General features: G+C 57.7%; 1 protein-coding gene across 5 annotated transcripts in view; it reads right to left on the reverse strand.

Annotated features, from left to right (window-relative positions):
• The window catches only part of ANO1 (anoctamin 1), a 174762-nt gene that overhangs the window by 31429 nt on the left and 124434 nt on the right, over positions 1–18899 (reverse strand). For all 5 annotated transcript variants that reach the window (XM_037840409.1, XM_037840407.1, XM_037840408.1 and 2 more), the window contains 4 exons: positions 17387–17451; positions 16416–16550; positions 12429–12589; positions 1508–1590 (listed from right to left, as the gene is read on the reverse strand). In XM_037840409.1, the coding sequence (XP_037696337.1) occupies positions 1508–1590; positions 12429–12589; positions 16416–16550; positions 17387–17451 (444 nt within the window). The remainder of the gene's footprint in view (positions 1–1507; positions 1591–12428; positions 12590–16415; positions 16551–17386; positions 17452–18899) is intronic.

Below are 18899 nucleotides of genomic sequence, written 5' to 3' on the forward strand. Positions count from 1 at the left end.
CCCAACCTGGGTTTGGGGCTCGGTGAAGAGGGAGCCCCTTTCATCTGAGGCTGTTACCTCCTAAGAGAGGCCCTGGCCGGCCGGGGCAGGTGGGGAGGGGAGGGTCACCATGGGGACTCACCCAGCACCTTGGGGCTGTGAGTAGTGGCTTTGATTGCCACCCCCAAATCAAGCTCCTGAGTCAAGGTCGGGTCAAGGACGGGTCCCTGAGGGGCTGAACAAAGGGACTCCTGCCCCTACCCCAATTTTCCGCCAAACACAGGGATATCATGGAAAGGATGTCCTAAGTCTACTTCTAAAATAATAAAAGCGACGACTGCTTTTTATTCTGTTCGAATCCCTCCTAACTGAAATAGCAACGACAAAAGAGCCCGCCAGGCAGGCAGCCCACCCGGACCCTGATACGGGAGGACACGCTGTGCTCCAGCCTGGCTCTGCCCCGTAAGGGCCGGGGTCCGTGGGCACATCTGACTCAGAGTCCTCATTTGCACAACAGGGACAAGCGCTGCCGAGAAGAGTGGAGAGGATCCCACGTTGCTCATCGTGCCAGGAGCGGCTCTAAACGCTCGTATCGACTGACCCCGAAGCCTCCCAGGTAGAACTCGGTCCCCACCCCTATCCGAGAGGGCCCAGAGGCCCAGAGACGTTAAGTATGTTGCCTCGGGTCACACAGCGAGGACGCTGCCAGGCGGGACAGCGCACGGGCGTTCCCAGGCTGCCTCGCTGCTCGGTCCTTAACACCATCAGCCCAAAGCCAGCCTGCTGCGACTCGCTGCGTCAACTACACGTTTGGCTGAAGAGGGATGGGCCACCGCAGCCCCAGGAGGGACCAGGTTGTGTAGCAAGTGCAATGAGTGTGTTCAAAAAATAAAAATGAGGGGGAGACTTCCACACTGCATTCATAAAGTGTGAGAGGTAAAAAAAAAAATGTTACGTGGTGGCTTATAAAATTCAGCGGCACAGAGCGGTCTGCTCCAGGCCGTGGCTAATTTTGGTGACCGTTGGTCCTTTCCATCCCTGCTCTGATGGGGACTTCCTGATGGAACTGGCAATCGGGGAAGCACCAGTGCCAGTTCGTATTGCGTTTTCCTCGCCTTGGGAACCCGAGGGTGCCCAGCCTCTGGAATTCCGTCTGCTTGGAGCAAGGTGTTTCCCAGTTTCCCAGCCGGCACTGCAGGCTCTGAGAAGTGCGGCCTGGCCCCGCCGGGGCAGATGCTGGCGGCCACACTCGGGGACTCGCCCTCCCGGAGGCCTGCCGGGTGTCTGTGCCCGGGCTGGTGGGTGGGGTGTCCGCAAGAGCAACGTGATTGAAAACACCTTGGCGGACGCCAACAGTTGCCCTGGCAACCGGGGATGCCACTCACACAGGGGTGGTGGGCTGAGGAGGGACGGGAGCAGCCAGCCCTAGCTTTGGACCCAGGCACCTCGGGCTTCCTTGGGAACCTGGGGGCCTGGTGTCAGTGGGATGGGGGGCCAGGCGGGGTGCAGGGGGGCTGAGCCCACTGACCTCCTCCTCCTCGAAGCCCGTCAGGTCCCAGTGGTAGTTGAGCCGCATCTGTTTCCGTTTCCAGTGCTCCATGAAGGTGGCGGCTGTGGGCAGAGAGGAAAACCCGAGGGTCAGGGCCAGAGGAGTGCCCACGAGGTCAAAGGGCATCGGATCCGTTCAACTCTCCTGGGTCATTTGGCGAGCAAGGGGGACGCACTGGGCCAGACATGTCTTGTGATTTAGTCCGTTCAGCCCTCCCAAGCCCACCAAGAGGTGGGGACTGTCATTCTCCCCAATTTACAGAGAAGAAAACTGAGGCACAGGGAAATCAGGGCATGGGCCGAGGTCACCCAGGCAGCCAGCGAGGGGAGGGGACTGACCCCGGGCAGGCTGGCTCCCGAGCCTGGACTCCTACCCGCCTAGCTCCACTGTCCCCATGGACCCTGGTTCACAGGTGGGGGTCCTGAGGTCAGAAGGATGGGGCGGGCCCAGGCCACTCGCTCAAGCTTCCAGCCCGGGTGGGTGGACCGACTTCTGGGCCGAGCCTTTTGCCAACACATCCTGGTTTGGATTCGAAACTGCCCTCAGAACATCAGAAAAATACCAACCCCTCTTGGGAACCTTCCCAAAAGGTGTCCGTCCTGCTCGAGACGTCCACGTCACCTCCCATGGTGACCTGCCCTCCTCTTGTGGCCCTCCTGACGGGTGGGGCAGGACCTGTCCCCAGCACACAGCCCAGGCCCGTGGCAGACAAGCGTTCAAGGGCGTTTGCTGAATGAATGCATGGATTTTATGAGCACACAGCTTACAACAGAGATGCAACCAGGTGAACCCCTTAATAACGCTCCCCACACAAAGGAAACTCGTCAGAGGGGCTGAGTCGGGACGGGCGAGGAGGGTCGTAAAGCTGACCCGAGATCGGGGTTTCTGGGCAGTTATGGCCAGACGTGAGTATTAACCTTCTTGAAACCTGCCTGTGATCATACCAGGTGGGTGCTGTTCTCCCGTTTTATGGAGGAGGAAACAGGCTCAGAGGGAGGAAATAACTTGTCTGAGAAGCGACAAAACGAGACGTGCAGCCATGAACCTGCAGCACACGGACACGAGGGCCGCGGGAAAGGATGAGGGCTCTGGGATCGGCGAGAGAACCGGGTCCGGATCCACCTTAGCTTCTGCTTCTGAGAGTGCACTGGCCTATGCAAAAAAGGCCCCCGCCACCCCATCATTCTCAGAGTCACCCACCCACGCCCGGGAGGCCGCAGTCCCTGGTTAATTCAATCCTCACTCGCTCCCTGGTGTAGGAATTACAAATGAAGGCACAGAGGCTCAGGGCACAAATGCTGCCCCTGAGGTCAGCTGCAAGTTAACAGCTTAAGTGGAATTCCAACCCGATTCTACTCAACTCCAAGGGCTACTTACACCTCTGCACTCGACCGACCCTCTGCACAGATGTTTATTCTCTTTGGGGAAATAATAAAGGCAGTGTCTTATTATTACAGAAAAATTTATAACCCATTTTATAGATGAGGTAACTGAGGCACAGAGAAGTTAAGTGACTTGCCCAAAGTCACACAGCAAGGAGGCAAAGAAGCTGGTATCTGAACACAGGCATTCCTGTTCCAGGATTTGTGCTGTTAAACGTCTTAAAGTAAATGAGAAGGGCCCTCTCCCGGAGGTGTCTGTAGGTTCACAAGGACCAAGACTGGAGCCAAATTCACAACCTAGGGTCCGGGCAGGGAGACGATACACAGATGCAGCTTGTTTGGCTCAGCCATGCTTAAAAAATAAAGACATTTTGCCCACCCTTGGTGCTGGTGCTCCCAGAGTGTCCCCTTAACACCAGCTGTGGGGAGAGAGGGCCCTGCAGGCTCCGACCCCTTCCCTTTGAGGTTCCTGATAACAGTTCTTGTGCCCATGTGCAACCTTAGCTCTTCAACTGCATGCTTCAGCCCACTTTCCAAGCCTGGCCCTCTGCTCCAATCTGCTGCTCTGCTTGACAGTTTAATTCACCATCTATTATAGGCCCTGCACATGTGGCCATTCTGTTGCATACGCCTCCTAGAGGGTAAGAAGCTCTGCAGAAGAGAACCACGGTGCAACAAAAAAGCCAGCTCCAGCCCAGAGCCTAAAGAAAGGCTTAGGAAATCCATTCATCCATCTTTTCTTCTACCCTTCCTCCCAACTCCCCTTTCTTTCTTCCTTCCTTCCTCCTTCCCATTGATCCATCCACCCATTCACCCATCCTTCCTTCTTCCCTTCCTTCCTTCCTTCCTTCCTTCTACCTATCCATCCCCATCCATCTACCCACCCAACCATCCACTCATCCATCCATCCATCCTCCCATCCACCCATCCTCCATCCATCCATCCACCCAACCATCCGCTCATCCATCCATCCATCCTCCCATCCACCCATCCTCCATCCATCCATCCACCCATCTATCCATTTACCCACCCATCCAACATCCATTCTTCCTTCCTTCCTTCCTTCCATCTGCCCATCCATCCACCCACTCACCCTTCCACTCATCCATCCTCCATCCTCCAACCATCAGTCCATCTCTGTCCCTTCCTTCCTCCCTCCCTCCTTCTGCCTGTTGATCCATCCATCTGTCCATCCATTGTTCCATCCTTCTTTCTGTCCATCTCTCTAACCATCTATCCAGCTGTCCATCCTTCCTCCCCGCCTCCACTGCCCTCCCCACCAAAACCGCCCGTGTCTTTGTTTCTGCTCTTCTTCCTCGCTGCATCCCCCCCGCCTCCCTCAGGTGGCATCTTGACCTGGCCCCATTGTCTTCACTCCTCAGACCTAACTCCATTTTCTGTAATTCTGGGGTGCTCCCTCCACTGCTGAGTCCCCTTCTGAGCTCTCCCCATCCTGAAATGCAGTTGCCACGACCACGGACTCTCTAGGACACATCTTTAGCAGTTCCTTTAGCTTGGGCTTCTCACTGTCTCGTGTGCAAGTTGAAAAATCACTGACTGCCAGGCCGGTACGTTGCAACCTCAGCGGTGCAGAGGCAAAACCTCCGAGGGACCTGGGGTTGCTTCTGCAGCTGCGCAGTAATGAACTGTCTCTACCTTGGGGACCGACTTCCTTATGGGTGGGGGTTTTATCTTTCTAACCTCAGTCACCCACTCCAAGTCTGCCGGGTCCTGTGTCACGGGCCGAACGCCATCTCTGGCACGTCCATCACGGCAGGGGGACGGTGCCTTTAGATAAACGAGTGGGGTCCCCAAGCCACCCTCTCCCTAAAGTGTGACCGAGAACAGAGACCTGCTTCTAATAACCTCCGGCTCCCCGCAGAGGAAGAACTTGCCCTGTGCACGTTACATTTCCACAAACTGGAGATCGGCGAAGAATTTCCTTGGGAGGTGCAGAGGCAGTCAAGGAAATCTAACCGGCCACGCTTCACTCAGAAGCCACCCGGCACAGGGATCGCCCTGCTCACCTGCCACCCGGGCCGATGGGCCCCATGCTTGGGCCTAAATGCGAACGCAAGTCGGGGAGGCCTCCACCCCTTTATTTTCCCACTGAGTCAGCCCCCAGCATCCTGCCAGCTCCTGAACTGCTACCGGCCTTTCCTTGACAGAGTCAGAATCTCCCTCGCCGCACCCCAGCCTGGCCCTGGGTGACCTCCACTCAGGATCTTGGTCCAGCCACCCAGGGGGAGCCGCTTGCCTTTCGGAGATAATTTCACCCAAGTTAGGACCATCTTTTCTCCAGCTTCTTGCACCTGGGATCAAATCAAACAACCTCATTTGTTCTGGGCGGAATGACAAGCCACGAAAACCCATTATTAGGCTCTAATTTCAGAAAATTGATCCTAATGAATAGCTAAATGGGGCTCAAGGTTGCTTCACGTGACACCTTATTGAAGCTCTGAGACGTCCTGACTGCTGGGTGGCAGCACGGCCATTCAGCCTGGCAGCCCCTGAGAGGGGAGCCCCCTTCGCGAGCGTCGCCGGCCGGGCTCCACAGGGCCCGCTCCCAGCGACGGCCGGGCGCCAGCTGCCAGGCGGTAAACAGGTCCACGCTGCCTGATTGTGCCGGCAGAAAGGCTAACAGCTAGAGCCCAGGGAAAGAAAGGGCTGGGAGGGAGAGGAGCCGCCAGAGCGAAAATAATCCCTTACCCCTGAGATGAACAAATAATTGAATAAGGGATTAAAAAAAAACATAGAACACAAGGAAACCTCTGCCAACGATGCCCGATGGCAAGAGTGAAAAGGGCTCCTGGGGGCAGAGGGGCTTTTGCTCCCCCTCCCCGCTCACCCTGTGGGGCCAAGGGCCAGGGGGGACTGTGAACTTGCAGGCCCAGCACGACTTTTCCTGCTTTTTCTGTCTTGGTGGAGAATGAGCTCCTTTTCTTTTAAGTGAATGCTCTCAGGAAGTCGTTTGGCTTCCCACACACTCCTCCTTCCTCTGCCAAAATTGGGAGCCTGGAGTCAGACCTTGCACTCGACTATGTGTTTTTCAGACACTTGTTGTCCCCCAGGTGGAAGCTGGGCTGGGCAGGGAGGGGGCACATCCAGCAGAAGTGTCAGAGTCAAGGGTTTTTCCCGCTCCCCCAGGGCTGAGAGGCGAGTGCAACTGGATTTTTCTCTCGAGGGCTGGGGCTGCTGGGGGGGGGTGGGGGGTGGCACTGCTTTGCCCAGAGCAGGGGCTCCAGGAAGGACTTTGGGGAGGTGCTCCATGACTGAACTGGCTTCCCGGAGTGGGCTGCACCAATTTATCCAAATCCAGGAGGGCACTGAGGGTGTCACCGCCTGCTTCCTCCTCTCGACCAAGCAGTAGTCAATGCTCTGCTCCCCCCAAGGGGCACTTAAAAGGGGGCTTGGAGGATGTCTGGATGCAGAGGCTGTGCCTGTGGCTCCAGCCTGGACCTTGGAGGCAGACGGGCCGGGCGGTGAGCTGTGTGCTTCTGGGCAAGACACTTAACCTCTTTGTGCCTCAGTTTCCTCATTGGTAACAGAACCTCCTGCAGGGGCTGCTGGGGGGATTTCTAAGATAACCTGCAGAAGGAAGACATGTTCTTGGGGGGATCGATGGGGAAGCTGTTCCAGGTGAGAGAACAGGTTCAACGTAACCCAGTCAGGGATAAGCAAGGCGTGTGGCAAGCACACGTGGCACAGAGGCAGGGAAGCCTAGCGGTCGGGTGCTGGGGCTCGGGTTCCAACCTCGACTGCGTGCTCATTAGCTGGTGTAAGCGTGGGAAAGTTGCCTCGATTTGCTCCTCTGCCGCTGGGGTAATGAATAATACTCTTTACCTCCTATGGGCACTGGGAGAACTGGTGAGCTACACACAGGGCCTTGGAACAGGGCCTGGCATACAGTAGGGCTTAACGAATTTACGCTATTATTCTTTTCTGAAGGAGATGAGGAACAAGGTGAGAGGTTAGATTTGACCCCCACACAACTGTGGTCCAGGCAGTGTTTACATAATTTCAAAAAGTGAGTGTTCAACAAACATAACGTAGTAGCCGGCACAATGTAACAGCTAGCACAACGTAACTGACGGCACGACGTAAACCCTTGCACACCGTAAGCCCTAGCACCACAGAACAGCTACCACGATGTAACCACTAGCATCATGTAACAGTTGGCATGACACAGCCCCTAGCATGACATAACTGCTAGCACGACGCAACAACTAGTAAAACATAACAGCTAGCATGACGTAACAGCTAGCACAACATAACAGCACAATGTATCAGCTAGTATGATGTAACCCTAGCAGGATATAACCCCTAGCACCACATAACAGCTAGCACAATATAATTGTTAGCATCGTGTAACAACTGGCATGACGTAATCCCTAGCATGACGTAACCGCTAGCAAGATGTAACAACTACTACAATGTAACAGCTAGCACGACGTAACAACTAGCACCAGGCATGATCACATGCCAGGCACAGCCCTAAGAGCTGGACGTGCAGTGGCTCATTCAATGCTGCCAGGCAGGCTTTATTACCATTTTCATTTTACAAACGGGGGACCTGAGGCCAGGACAGTGGAAGCAACTTGCCTGCGCCACACAGCGGGTAAGTGACTGGCTGGACCTTGAACCCGGGTGTGGCTCGGGAACCAGCACTGTTAACCATCAGACTGTGTCTAGCCCCCTGCCGCACAGCTGACCGGCTCAGCGAGAGAACCGGACCGAACCGTGGAGCAGGCAGCCCCCAGAAGCCACACTCTGCCGTGGGAGCCTGGGTTGGTGGTGGTGGGGTCTTCGCAGGCTGGGGCAGGGGGCCTGGAGGCTGGGCCTTGGCAAGGACATGTTCTAGTCTTGCAGCTACCTGGGCTGAGATTGGAAAAGCGGAGGGAGGGAACTGACCTGACCACAGCAGAGGGTGGAGGAAGACAGAAGACAGAGGGGAGGTGGGAAGCGGGAGTGGAGGGGGCTGGGGGGCTGGGGAGGGTGTCAGGGGGATGGTTCGGGTGGAGAGAGGGTCCGGAGCTGCAGGGAGGGCAGGGGAGGGGGCTCAACTTGGGCAGACATGGGTTTGGCTCCTGGCCCTGCTGGTGGAGCCTCACTTTCCTTCCCTGTGAATTGTGACAACTCCTTGACCAGGGGGATGCAGCAGGTCAAAGGGCAAAGGGCAGCCAGCCCAATGTTGGGCTCGTGCAGATCAGCTTAATGACTGATGGCTCTTGTTATGGTAAGATTGATCCTAAAAGGAATAACCAGAGCAAGGGTGTGGCTCTGGGAATCTTCCCATAGCCTTGTGACCTTCCTACAGAGATACCACTGCCCCCAAACTCTGCAGTCACCCCAGCAAGGAGTCCTCCAACTTCAGCTTGAATGCTTCCTGGAACGGGGCGCTCACCACCTGCCTGGACAGTCTGGAGTGCTGGGCGGCGCTCACTGTGGGAAACCCCTCACTCAGGCTGAGCCGGTGACCTAGGACTCTTGTTCTCGGCCTCATCTGGAAAAGCGAATGTCTTTCTCCAAGTGTAGAAATGACTCTTTTGATGGCAAAGCTGCACTATCCTGCCCTCATCGGTCTCCACCTCTGACAGGAATCTCCAGGTCACGGAGCTGCTTTCAGCCTTCTCTTCTGCTCAGAGCCTCTTACCGCAGAGTCTGGTAAACAGTTGTCATGAGCCACGCGGCTGAAGGCAGCTACCACGGCTCTGTCTTTGCTGAGACGTGAGTGGAGACGCCGAATTACACGGACACGTGAAACGCCAGAATCCCCTCTCCTCGCTCTGCCTGGTGTCCTCACGGGTTAAGGGGGGTGGCTCTGGCTGTGGCCCCACACACCGTGCAACACTCGTCTTCTCCAGACCACACAGGGGAGGCCCTGGGGGTAGAGAGGCTCGGTCTGTGGGTTCCAGCACCCCAAGATGTGTCCTGCACGTCTTCCCACAGCAGACAGGAAAAGCACAGGGTGGGGGTGATGCACAGTAGAAACTCGCCGTGCCCAGCCTCCAACACAGCTTCCGGCACTCCCCAAGCAGGAGCTCTCATTACCCTGGTGCTTTAAGATGGAAATAGGATAATTATAGCCTAAGAGGCTTTATTTCTTCATCTCCAAGCTTCTTGGCCTCTCCGTTGCCTTCCCCTGGGAAAAATCTTACAGGCAGGCAGTGCTTGTAATTGGAGGAGAAACGAAACACAACGTGCTTCTTTGCAGGGGACAGAGAGAGGCCTGGCTCTGAGGATCTAGAAATTCTTTTATGACATTTAGAGAGTCCGTAAGTGGACAGGTTGGAGGCTTGTGTTAGAGGAGGCCTGTCAGCTGGGGGACCCCAGTTGGCCTATATCCCCCCAAATCCTACGACACCCTAACGTCACGGATGGGCCGGATGTGGGCAAGTGGGACTCTCTGAGTCTGGCTTTTCCAGGGCCCAAAAGAGCCTTTTGTTCATGTTTGGGTTTGGGTGGCTGTAATTTATACCCCTTGGGCTTTGGATGAAACTGGCTGGGCCAACCGCCAAATCTCAATTCCCAGGAGCGGCGTGAGAGCTGAGGCAAAGTGCAGGAGTGCTTTGGAATGATCAAAGGGTCTTTTCTTTGTCAGGGGACTTTTTTTTTTTGAGAATTAGTTCTGGGGAGTTCCGGGACAGTAGATTCCTTCTGGAGCTGTAAGCAGGAAAAGTGGGAGATGGTAGGACGAAATTGGGGACCCCCAGGGTCAAAGCCAGAGGCTGCTGTGGGGCCTGCCACTGCTCCCTCGGCCCTGTCCGCAGAATGCTGCCACAGGACTGGCCTTGGGGAGAAGTGGCGTCCGGCCGTGGGCTGACAGCTGCGTGGCATGAGGACCCGCCACCGAAGCTGACATCAGGGTCCAGCTAAAGCCCTGACTGCTGCCCCTAACCAGAGCTGGGGCCCCCTCCCCTTAGCCCCTGCCCAAGCTTCCCCTCCATCCGTGGTCTCTGACCTGACGACGAGATGGGACAAGGTCTGACACAGGCAGGCTGGGCTGGCTCCTGATTCCTCCTTGGTAGAAAGCGGAATTCTTTCCGCCGTGTCCTTGCTGACCTCTGCGGGATTCCCGCCTGCCCCCTGCCCCTGGCAGCCTCCTGCAGCAGGCCCTGCACCCTCACCCCAGGGGCTCTGCACAAGCAGCCCCCCAGGAATGCTCGATGGTGAGCTGTCCAGGGGAAGTGTGCACATCGGGATCTGCTTCCCGTGGTTTCCCCTGCACGGAGCTGGGCACACAGCAGGCGCTCAGTAAATACCGGTTGATCAGCATCTCCTACCAGCCAGGCACGACGTGCGCACCTACATGTACGTTGTTGTCCTTAGTTCTCCCAGCACCCCAGAGAGGCAGCGGCATCGCCAGGGGATTTAGGTAACAGGCGCGGCGACGGAGCATCAAGTCGGCGGAGCTTTGACATCCGTGATGGCGCGTCCTTTTCCCAGGCCCATTTTACAGAGGAGGAAACTGAGGTCCGAGCAGTTAGGTGGTGAAGTGGCAGAGCTGGTTGTGAGCCCCAAGAACACACATGAAGGGCACCCTGGTGACACAAGCTGACCGCAGCAGGTGGGCCCTGGGGGATTTTCTAATGGGGAGGGGGGCACGGGGCCGTGACCCTCCTTGCATTCACTGGTTGTCCTCGGGACGGCCAGTGGGCGTGGACTCACCAGCCAGACAGGCCCAGGGACTCTGGCTATGGCCCCAGGTGACGGCCCAAGAGGAGGGCACGTGCGTGAGAACTGGGCCGTCTGGGTGCATGAGCACGAGGGTGCACGCGTGTGTGTGCCTGCATGTACAGCCAGGGGACACCACCCTGGGGTTTTCTGATAAGGACACGAAAGTCGCTCTCCATCTCTTAGATGCTCGGGTGGGGACAGGGTTGTCTGATGGCATCAAGGGAGCAGCGCCCACTGCCACCCTCACCAGGACCTGTCGGCGAGCTGGCTGAGGCCTTGGAGTTTCCGCCAGGAGCCACCGATTGATCGGACGCAAGAAGGGCCAGCCTGGCATCCCCCTTTCAGTCTCCCCTGCCCGCACCCAACTTCAAATCACACAGGTTCCACCGAGGCACATGGGGTGAGACCCTCGGCCTGCTGGGGGCTCCCCTTGGCAAGCAGCAGGGACTCAGTGGAACCTCAGCAAGCCGGGAGGGGGCTGGACAGGGAAGGGGTCTGGGGTGGGGCCCTGTATCGTCAGGCCCGTGGAGCGAGCAGCGTGTGGGCTCTGGGGCTGGCTGCCCGGGCTTGGGTCTCGCGCTGCCCCTGCCTCAGCACGACTCAGGGCAGGTCACGGGCTCCCACTGTGCCTTCTCTGTCCCTTCTCTCCAGTGTAAAGCTCCCTGCGCTTCACGCCAGGCCCCCGAGCGGCTGCACTTTGGCCGGGGGAGCCTTTGCAAACCCACTCCCCTTGGTGATGGGTGGGGACCTGGTGCTGAATTCTGGGTCAGGTCCTCATGATGCCAATCACTCTGACAGGTGAGGGCCGCACCGAGCCGCACACCTTGCAGAGAGGTGGCAGCCTCTGGTCCTCGTGTGTAAAACAACCTACTTTCAGGCCACGGCAGGCCATCTGTGGTCCCAGATTCAGCCTACTTTAGAAGGAGGCACCTGGCAGGGCTGTTTCCAGGCCTCTTGTTTTTCTATCTGGGCCCTCTGCCGCCAACACCCTTCCCCAGCATCTTCAGGACTCACCTCTTCCAGGAAGCCCCTGATATTCCTCACCCCGTGGGTCCTGACCCTTTGCTCCTGGGCCACCTCTGTGGCTGGTCCCGCCTCCCAGTAGTCACATGCGGTGGAGGCCAGCACTGCCTGGTGCCCAGGATCCCACCGCCCCAGCTGGCAATGCCACGACCCAGGGCTGCAGAGGAGGGGACGGCCACGTCTGCTCATCCAAAAACATCTGCAGAAGGTGTTCGGCCACCACCTCCAACCTCAAAGCCTGGGTTGGATCAGGGGCGCTGCCTGGAGGAAGGGCCAGCGCCTGGACTGCGGGTGACATTGGGGCTCAGCGGTTGGCGACACGGGCTTGGGAATCGCAAGTTCAATTCCCGCCTTGGCCACTGGTGGGCAAGTGACCCCGAGTAACTCGCGTGGATGTCCCCTGGGCCTTGGCTTCCTCACCTGTGGAGCGGGCAGGTAAGGAAAGCTGCAGGGAGGCCGCGAGGATCACGGGAGAGAGCAGGTGGCCCTGGGGCCTGGCCGAGGCCCGCTCTCCCTGCTGGGGGTCTCTACTCGTGGCAGCATCACAGGACTCCAGAGCCCTTGGCCCTCCCGGCTCTAAACCAGCTGCCCTTTCTGGCCCAACGCACCCTGGTCCCAGGAAAGAGGGACCCTCTTCAGGCCGTCCCCGAGAGGCTCTTGGCTGGGTCAGAATAGCTCCCTAGCATGACCCAGAGCCCAGAAACCTGTAGACCCAATGGGGGGTTGTATCCACGGCCCTCCTCCCACCTCCACTCCCTGCAGACTCTACCTGTGGATGCAGGAAGGAGCCGGGGGGAGAGACCCCGGTCCCTGCTTACCCCAGAGCGCCATGAAGACGGAGAAGAAGACGGTGGCGGGGTTGTCGAAGAGGTGGCTGGCGCGGGCCGTGGCGCAGGCCGAGCTCATCTTCCAGTAGCTGCAGGTCTTGTCACACAGCGGGCACATGGTGATGTTGTGCCGCTGGTCACACATCTCCATGCTGCAAGAGAGCGGGCAGCTCGAGGGGGGCCGGGCGGGGGGCTGGCGGGGGCCCCCGTGGTCCCCGTCTTGGGGGCTGCTGACCTCGGCCAGCTTTGGCCAGGGTCCGTCCCCCGTCTCCACACAGAAGGGCTCCATGCTTGGCTCAACGTGCTGCTGTCACCACCTTAACATCCTTCATGATTCTTCAACCAGCGACCCCCATTTTTGTTTTGCACTGGGACCACCAAAACTGGCTGCCCCTTGCTTTGTGCCAGGAGAGGGGCCTGTGAGGGTTCCGCTGGGGGGCAGCCCATGGCAGCTGGCACCTGCAGCCTGGACCCGGGGTGATGCCCCAGCTGACCCTTCTCAAACAACCGACCACGTCAAGGCTCGTGAGTGCCAGGGGACACGGTGGGGTCACCAGCCCTGGGCACAGCCTGGGCATCACCCCATGAAGGAGGTGGGGAAACGGTGCTCACCGGGAGAGCAGGGGCTGGGTGGGAAGGAACACGTCCCCAAGCTGCCCAGGGTGGGGGAGGCCCACCCCAGAGGACTCGCTTCGGAGACAAGGGGCACCAGCCGAGGGAGATGGGGCCTGGGGAAGGGCAGGCTTTTGTTCTGCTGAGCGCTCCCCAGCACCTCCATCCTTCCCCACACACAGGGTCTCTTCCACGAAACGTGGAGCTGTGTGAGCGGGAGCCCCCGGCCAACCTTCATAGAGGCCCATGTGGAGAATGGGCTCAGAGAGGGGAAGCAACTTCCACAGGTCACACAGCAGAGGGGGGATTTGAATCTGGGCCTCTCTCAGCTCCAGAAAGCAGGAGGGGCAGCTGCCGAGGCTGGGGGCTGAGTTTGGGTCCTCTCCTCAGCCCAAGTCCTTTAGCTGTGACTCGGGCCAAGCCCTTTAGCTGCAGACTCAGTTTCTTTTTCTGGAATACGAGAAGAGGGGCAAGGGGCAGGTCCTTCCTGCCAACCAGGACGAGACCCTGATCTGTCAACAGACACCCAGGCTGCAAGGTGTATTCCAGAAACAATCAACGTGGTTATTTAAAAGAAGATCCTGACTCATGCTTGGTGCACGGCAGTTGGTGCTGGGTCCACATCTGTTGAGGGGCTCTGGGGGACCCTCCCTGGGCCCCAGCCCCATGGGCACCGAAAGCCCTATTCTCTTTTTTCAGGGACAGTCACCAAATGTTTACAAGAATAATATGCGTGTACTGACATGCCGGGCACTGTACTGGGCAGGGGAGACGGAAAGCAGTTCTGGGAGTTGAGGCCCATCTGGGCAGGTGGGGGGCAGGCACACGGGGGAAGGAGGTGCGGACTCTCAAGCCCAGTCTCGGCTCCACCTCTTGTTATCTGCGTGGCCCTGGGCCTCAGTTTCCCCATCTGCAAAATGGGCACGCTGACAATGCAGGGCATCTAGCCATTGGGCTGCCACGAGGGCTGACCAAGTGGACTCAGCTCGAGAGATGGCCTGGCCCGCTAAGGCCGTGCGTGTGTTTGCCATCGCTGGTGCCGATGGCCAAGCACCTCACCAACACAGCAATTTAAACAGAAAGCCCAGAAACCTGCAATTGCTCTAAAAAAGAAAGAAAGAAAAGAAAGCACGGGAGCCAGTCTTGCTTCCTCTCCTCCGGGACCCCACTAAGGAGGCAGAAGGGGACAGTGTGAGAGGGGCTGGGAAATCCCCAGCTGCCATGCCCGAGCCCCTGTCCTAGGGTACCCGGCTGCAGTGACCACCCTGGCCTGAGGGTGGGGGTCCCGGAGCCCCGAGGGGTGGGCTCCAGGCCAGGCCATGGCACTCTGCCTGCCTGTGAGCCATTGGCATGCCCGGGCCCCCCTGTCTCCCACCAGCCTCGGCTCCCAGGGCAAATGCCACCAGCCAGACAGAGAGTGTTTTTCAGCTGGATTTACACCCTCGTTCACTTCATGCTTCACTAGCAGCAGCCAAAACAAAGACAAGAAAGAGGAAGAGGAGGGAGGGGGAGAGGACAGGCTGCCCAACAGCCTCTGATGGGGACCAGACCCAAGGGGAGCACACGTGCCTGCTCAGACCAGAGGGCACCAAGGGGGACCCCGGCTGGGAGACAGCAGACCCCGTCTACACCCCATGGGCAGCTGAATCCCGAATAAACACCGTTTGCCTCTCTGGACCTGTGCCAGAAGGTGGTCAGAGCTGCGAGCTACTCCCCTTTCTCGAGGCCACCTGGGGAGCAAGGGAGGCAAGTGGGGGGCACCCAGACTCTCTCCCCCTTGGGTCAGGGTCCCCACAGAGCAGGGGGGGCTCCCCCCTTTCATTGCCACTTCCTTCTGACTTGGAACTCTTTGAGCCCAAAGCCAGAACCAAAATTCCCACCAGCCTGGGCCACTTTGATCTTTCCCACAGTCCAGCCCCGAGCAGAGTGACCTCATGTCATATTTGCAAACAAAGGGACAAGCTTTCTCCTGCCGGGGACCAAAATAAACCCTGGGGGAGATAAGCCCGTTAGACTCTGGGTGGGTGGAATATTTGAGGTGTTATTCATGGATGAAAGCACAATTTAAACAAAAATTTCCTGGATTTGGCCTTTGTGAGCTGTTACATTGCAATGAGCCGATTTCTTCATTAGGTAACGGCATCACCGGCTCGTTACTGACTGGAAACAGCGATGGGTTTTCCAAGCAGCAGCTTTAGTTTCGAGATCCTTGCTGGGGTTGCTAGAAATGTAACCCAACTGATGTATCAGAACCTCTCCCAGAAGCCATCAGCTCCTGGAAGGCAGGGGCGATTTGCACAGAGAAAGGCCTCGATAAGCCATTTTTCCATGGCACAGCATTCCTGGTCTATTGTCTCAGTTATCCTTGGGTTGGTTTGGGCACATGGGAGACACAGTTACAGGAGGACTGGACACTGCTCCTTTAGCTTGTGACTCGGGCTCCAGATGCCACTTTGCGAGAAGCAGCCCCTGCACCAGGCCGGGCTGTGGCCGGGCAGGGCCCTCTCCCGAGAGCTCGCCCTCTGACCTCCGCCACGGTGGACACAGAAGGACCGTGGGCACTGCACTCACAGGGTGGGGCAGGTGGTCTGAGCCACCCGCCTTAGGGGGCCCCTCCTAGCCGGGGACAAGGCAGGCTCACGGGAGGGGGAGAGCAGCTCGCCAACCGGCCCGCACCCAGACCCTGCACATTGTTCTGTTTCTTGGCCACATAGGGAAGGGGGTGAGTTTTCTGGTCACATAATGACAAAAAATTAAAGGGAAAAAAGATCAAAGAACGAGAATGGGCCAGGTGCTTATTGTATGTCTTTCTCTAGAGCCTTCTGTCCTGACAGCTCATGTTGCACCTGGAGATTTCTTTGGGGGGCCTGAGCGTGTGTGCAGGAATTTGTGTGAGACATCAGAGTGGTAGACCATACATGGTAGACTGGACTATGTCCCCAACAAAAGGCAGGTTCTTAACTTTAATCCACGTTCCTGGGGGCGTGAGCCATTCAAAACCAGGACCTTACTCCTTGGTGAATATGTTCTTCTAAGACCCCTCTTAGGCGTGGCCCATGGACTCAGGGTGGGCCTTCAGCCTTAGAAAGAGAAGCCTGAAGTTAAAGAAAGAAACAAGAGGACACGAAGGATATTGCCATGGGATGCAGACAGAGACGCAAGCCAAGGAGCCCCAAGGACCGTGGCGAGACAGCACTGGGCTTCGGGGGACAAGCGACTTCCCCAAAAGCCTCGACGTTGGACCTCAGGTCTCCCCTAAGCTGCTGCCCCCCAGCCGGCACGCAGGGAGCCCTGCCCGCTCAGGCCCGGCGCTGACCGACAGGCCGGTGTCCACCAGGGGAGGCTGGGGAGGTGCCGCCCGCCTACCTGGGGATGTTGTCGTCGACGGTGGCACATCCGTAGAGGAAGACGATTATCCCAACGATGGAGGCGGGGATGAGCATCTGGGTGTACACGCCCAGCCAGGCGAAGTACAGGCCGATCTTCTCGCCAAAATACTTCCTGCGCCGCCAGGCCCGACAGAGACAAGCAAACTCTGGTTCAACAAGACTGGGAAAGCCGCGTCTGGGCCCCCCCTCAGCCAGGGACAGCGTGGGTTAGGGCCCCTGGTCCTCTCGTCCAAGTAGCAGAGGCGGGGCTCAGCCAGCCCCAGAGGTTTGGGCTTTCTCTCTGCCCTTCCTGGGCCCACCCCCGAACCATGTGCCCGGGAAGTGGGGGCACTGCCCCTGTGATGGCTCACACGGGTGGGGGTGGGTGCATTTCCCCTGGAGTGGTCAGCACCACAAATGAATTTGGCAGAGAGATGCCAAGAAAACCAGTGCCTCCACATCTCAAGAGCCCCTGGCTTCCCTATGGGCTTACGTGGATCTTATGGGCAAGGCTTCGGCCTACGGGACACACTCGGCCTAACCTGGCTGCCTTGGTCCCCCTTTTCTCACCCCATGGGGTCAGAGTTTCTCTTGAGAGAAGACCAATCGCTTGGAAAGCAATCCTTCACTTTCTCAGGTGGCTCTTTTCTTCCTTTAGCACTGGGAGGCAGGAAACCATCGTGGCTTCCCCACCGGGTGTGGCCAGGATGTGAATTTAGGAGAGATGACGAAACAGATGGGGAAAAGCCCGTTCTCCAGGGAACGGGAAGGCATTGCTAAACGAACGCTGCCCAGCCTGCTGGTGCTCTACCCACCACTGCCTTCAAGTTCCAACAGGTGCCCAGTCACTGAATATTTAGTGCAGCTGAAACCCACAGGGACATTTCTTTGATCGACATCTAACTGTGGCTTCCTGCCCCTCAGCCTTGGCCTGGGGAGCCAGGCCTGCCCTCCGTGCCCCCCTCTTACCTGACCAGGTCGATGGGCTGGTATTTATAGAAGACCCCGTAGCTGGCCCACTCTTCGTACAGGAGCTGGGAGGGAGGAAGTGGTGAGAGGCAGGGTGAAAACAGGGCCCCCTCAGTTTGCTCCCCCGGAACAGAGCCGCTGAGGGCAGTGATGAACTGATGGATGTAATTCATGGCTACTTCATTCATTCATTCAACAAACACTTATTGAGCGCTGGCTGTGCGCCGGGGGCTACGCTGGGCACTGGGTCCTCGAGGTGAATGATGGAGACACAGCCCTGAGCTCGTGGGGGGATGGACACTGTCAGGTGGTGAACTGTGTCCCCCAAAAGGACATGCTCAAGTCCCAACCCATGGTCCCGACTGTGACCTTATATGCAAATAGGGTCATTTCAGGCGGAACTAGTAGAGTTAAAATGGGGTCAGATTGGAGTATGGGGGTCCTTTTCCAATATGACTTGGATCCCACCAAGAAGAGGCAATTTGGAAAGAGACAGACAGATGGCGGGAGACGGCCACATGGAGATGGGTGGAGACTGGGGCGATGTGTCTACAGGCCAAGGGGTACCCAGGATGCCCAGAGAGGCAGGAAGGAGCCCCCCTGCAGGGCTCGGAGGGAGCGTGGCCTGTCACAACAGTGATTTCGGACTTCAGCCCCCAGGACCACGTGAAAATAAATATCTGTTGTTTGAAGCCCCCCACTTTGTGGTACTTGGTTACGGCAGATGCCAAGGAACAGGTGAAACCCATCACCATCTCTCTCCAGCTCTGGAAAGGGAGCCCCCAAACCCAGGGTGCAACGAGCAGGCTCAGTGGGAGTTGAGCTGGGGCTGGAGTCGGGTGGGGGGTGGGGTCCCTGAATGAGAAGGAGCTGAAGATTTTAGGTGCAGGTGCAAGTGAGAAAGAAAGTTCTGGAATCCTCGCTCTTCGTGAACCGGTCTGGAATTCTTCTAAAACGGCCTGGCGCTGTCAGGCTTTCCCACCCAGCTTTTTCGGTTGTCCCTGTCAGATACCAAACCATTCGTTCTCAAGGGTGGAAGCCACCGAAGGCAACATTCTAACAAGCCTCATGGGGTGTGAAGACCACGGGACTCCCAGCTCCCGAGACGGCTGCTGAACCACGCGTGGTGGATGCATGGAATCTCTACACACCCTGTCATCCCCGAGGCTGGGGCAGGACGTTAATGAGTTTGATGGATCTGCAGGCAGAAGCCTTGTAGTAACATGTTGACGTGTGGGATTGCTCGTTAAAAAAAGGAAAAACAAACACAGAACTCACGCATGGGAGTAATTAATGCTTTCACCAGCCTTAGCTCAGCACCCAGGGTCACCCATCACCCCCTCTGGCTGCAGGTGATGCCCTAAGGAGGAAGACGCAGGTACCCAGGGGTCTCCCATCTTGTCCCAGGATGGATCAGCTGCCCACCGGGAGCCAGATGGCAGGGCAGGCAGCCCGTCCCCTGGGCTCGGGGCCCCTTTGCTGGGTCAAGCTGCAGGTTGAGAGGGTCAGAGGT

Source organism: Choloepus didactylus, chromosome 6 (genome assembly GCF_015220235.1).
Source record: "Choloepus didactylus isolate mChoDid1 chromosome 6, mChoDid1.pri, whole genome shotgun sequence".
In the NCBI taxonomy this organism is placed as follows: Eukaryota; Metazoa; Chordata; class Mammalia; order Pilosa; family Megalonychidae; genus Choloepus; species Choloepus didactylus.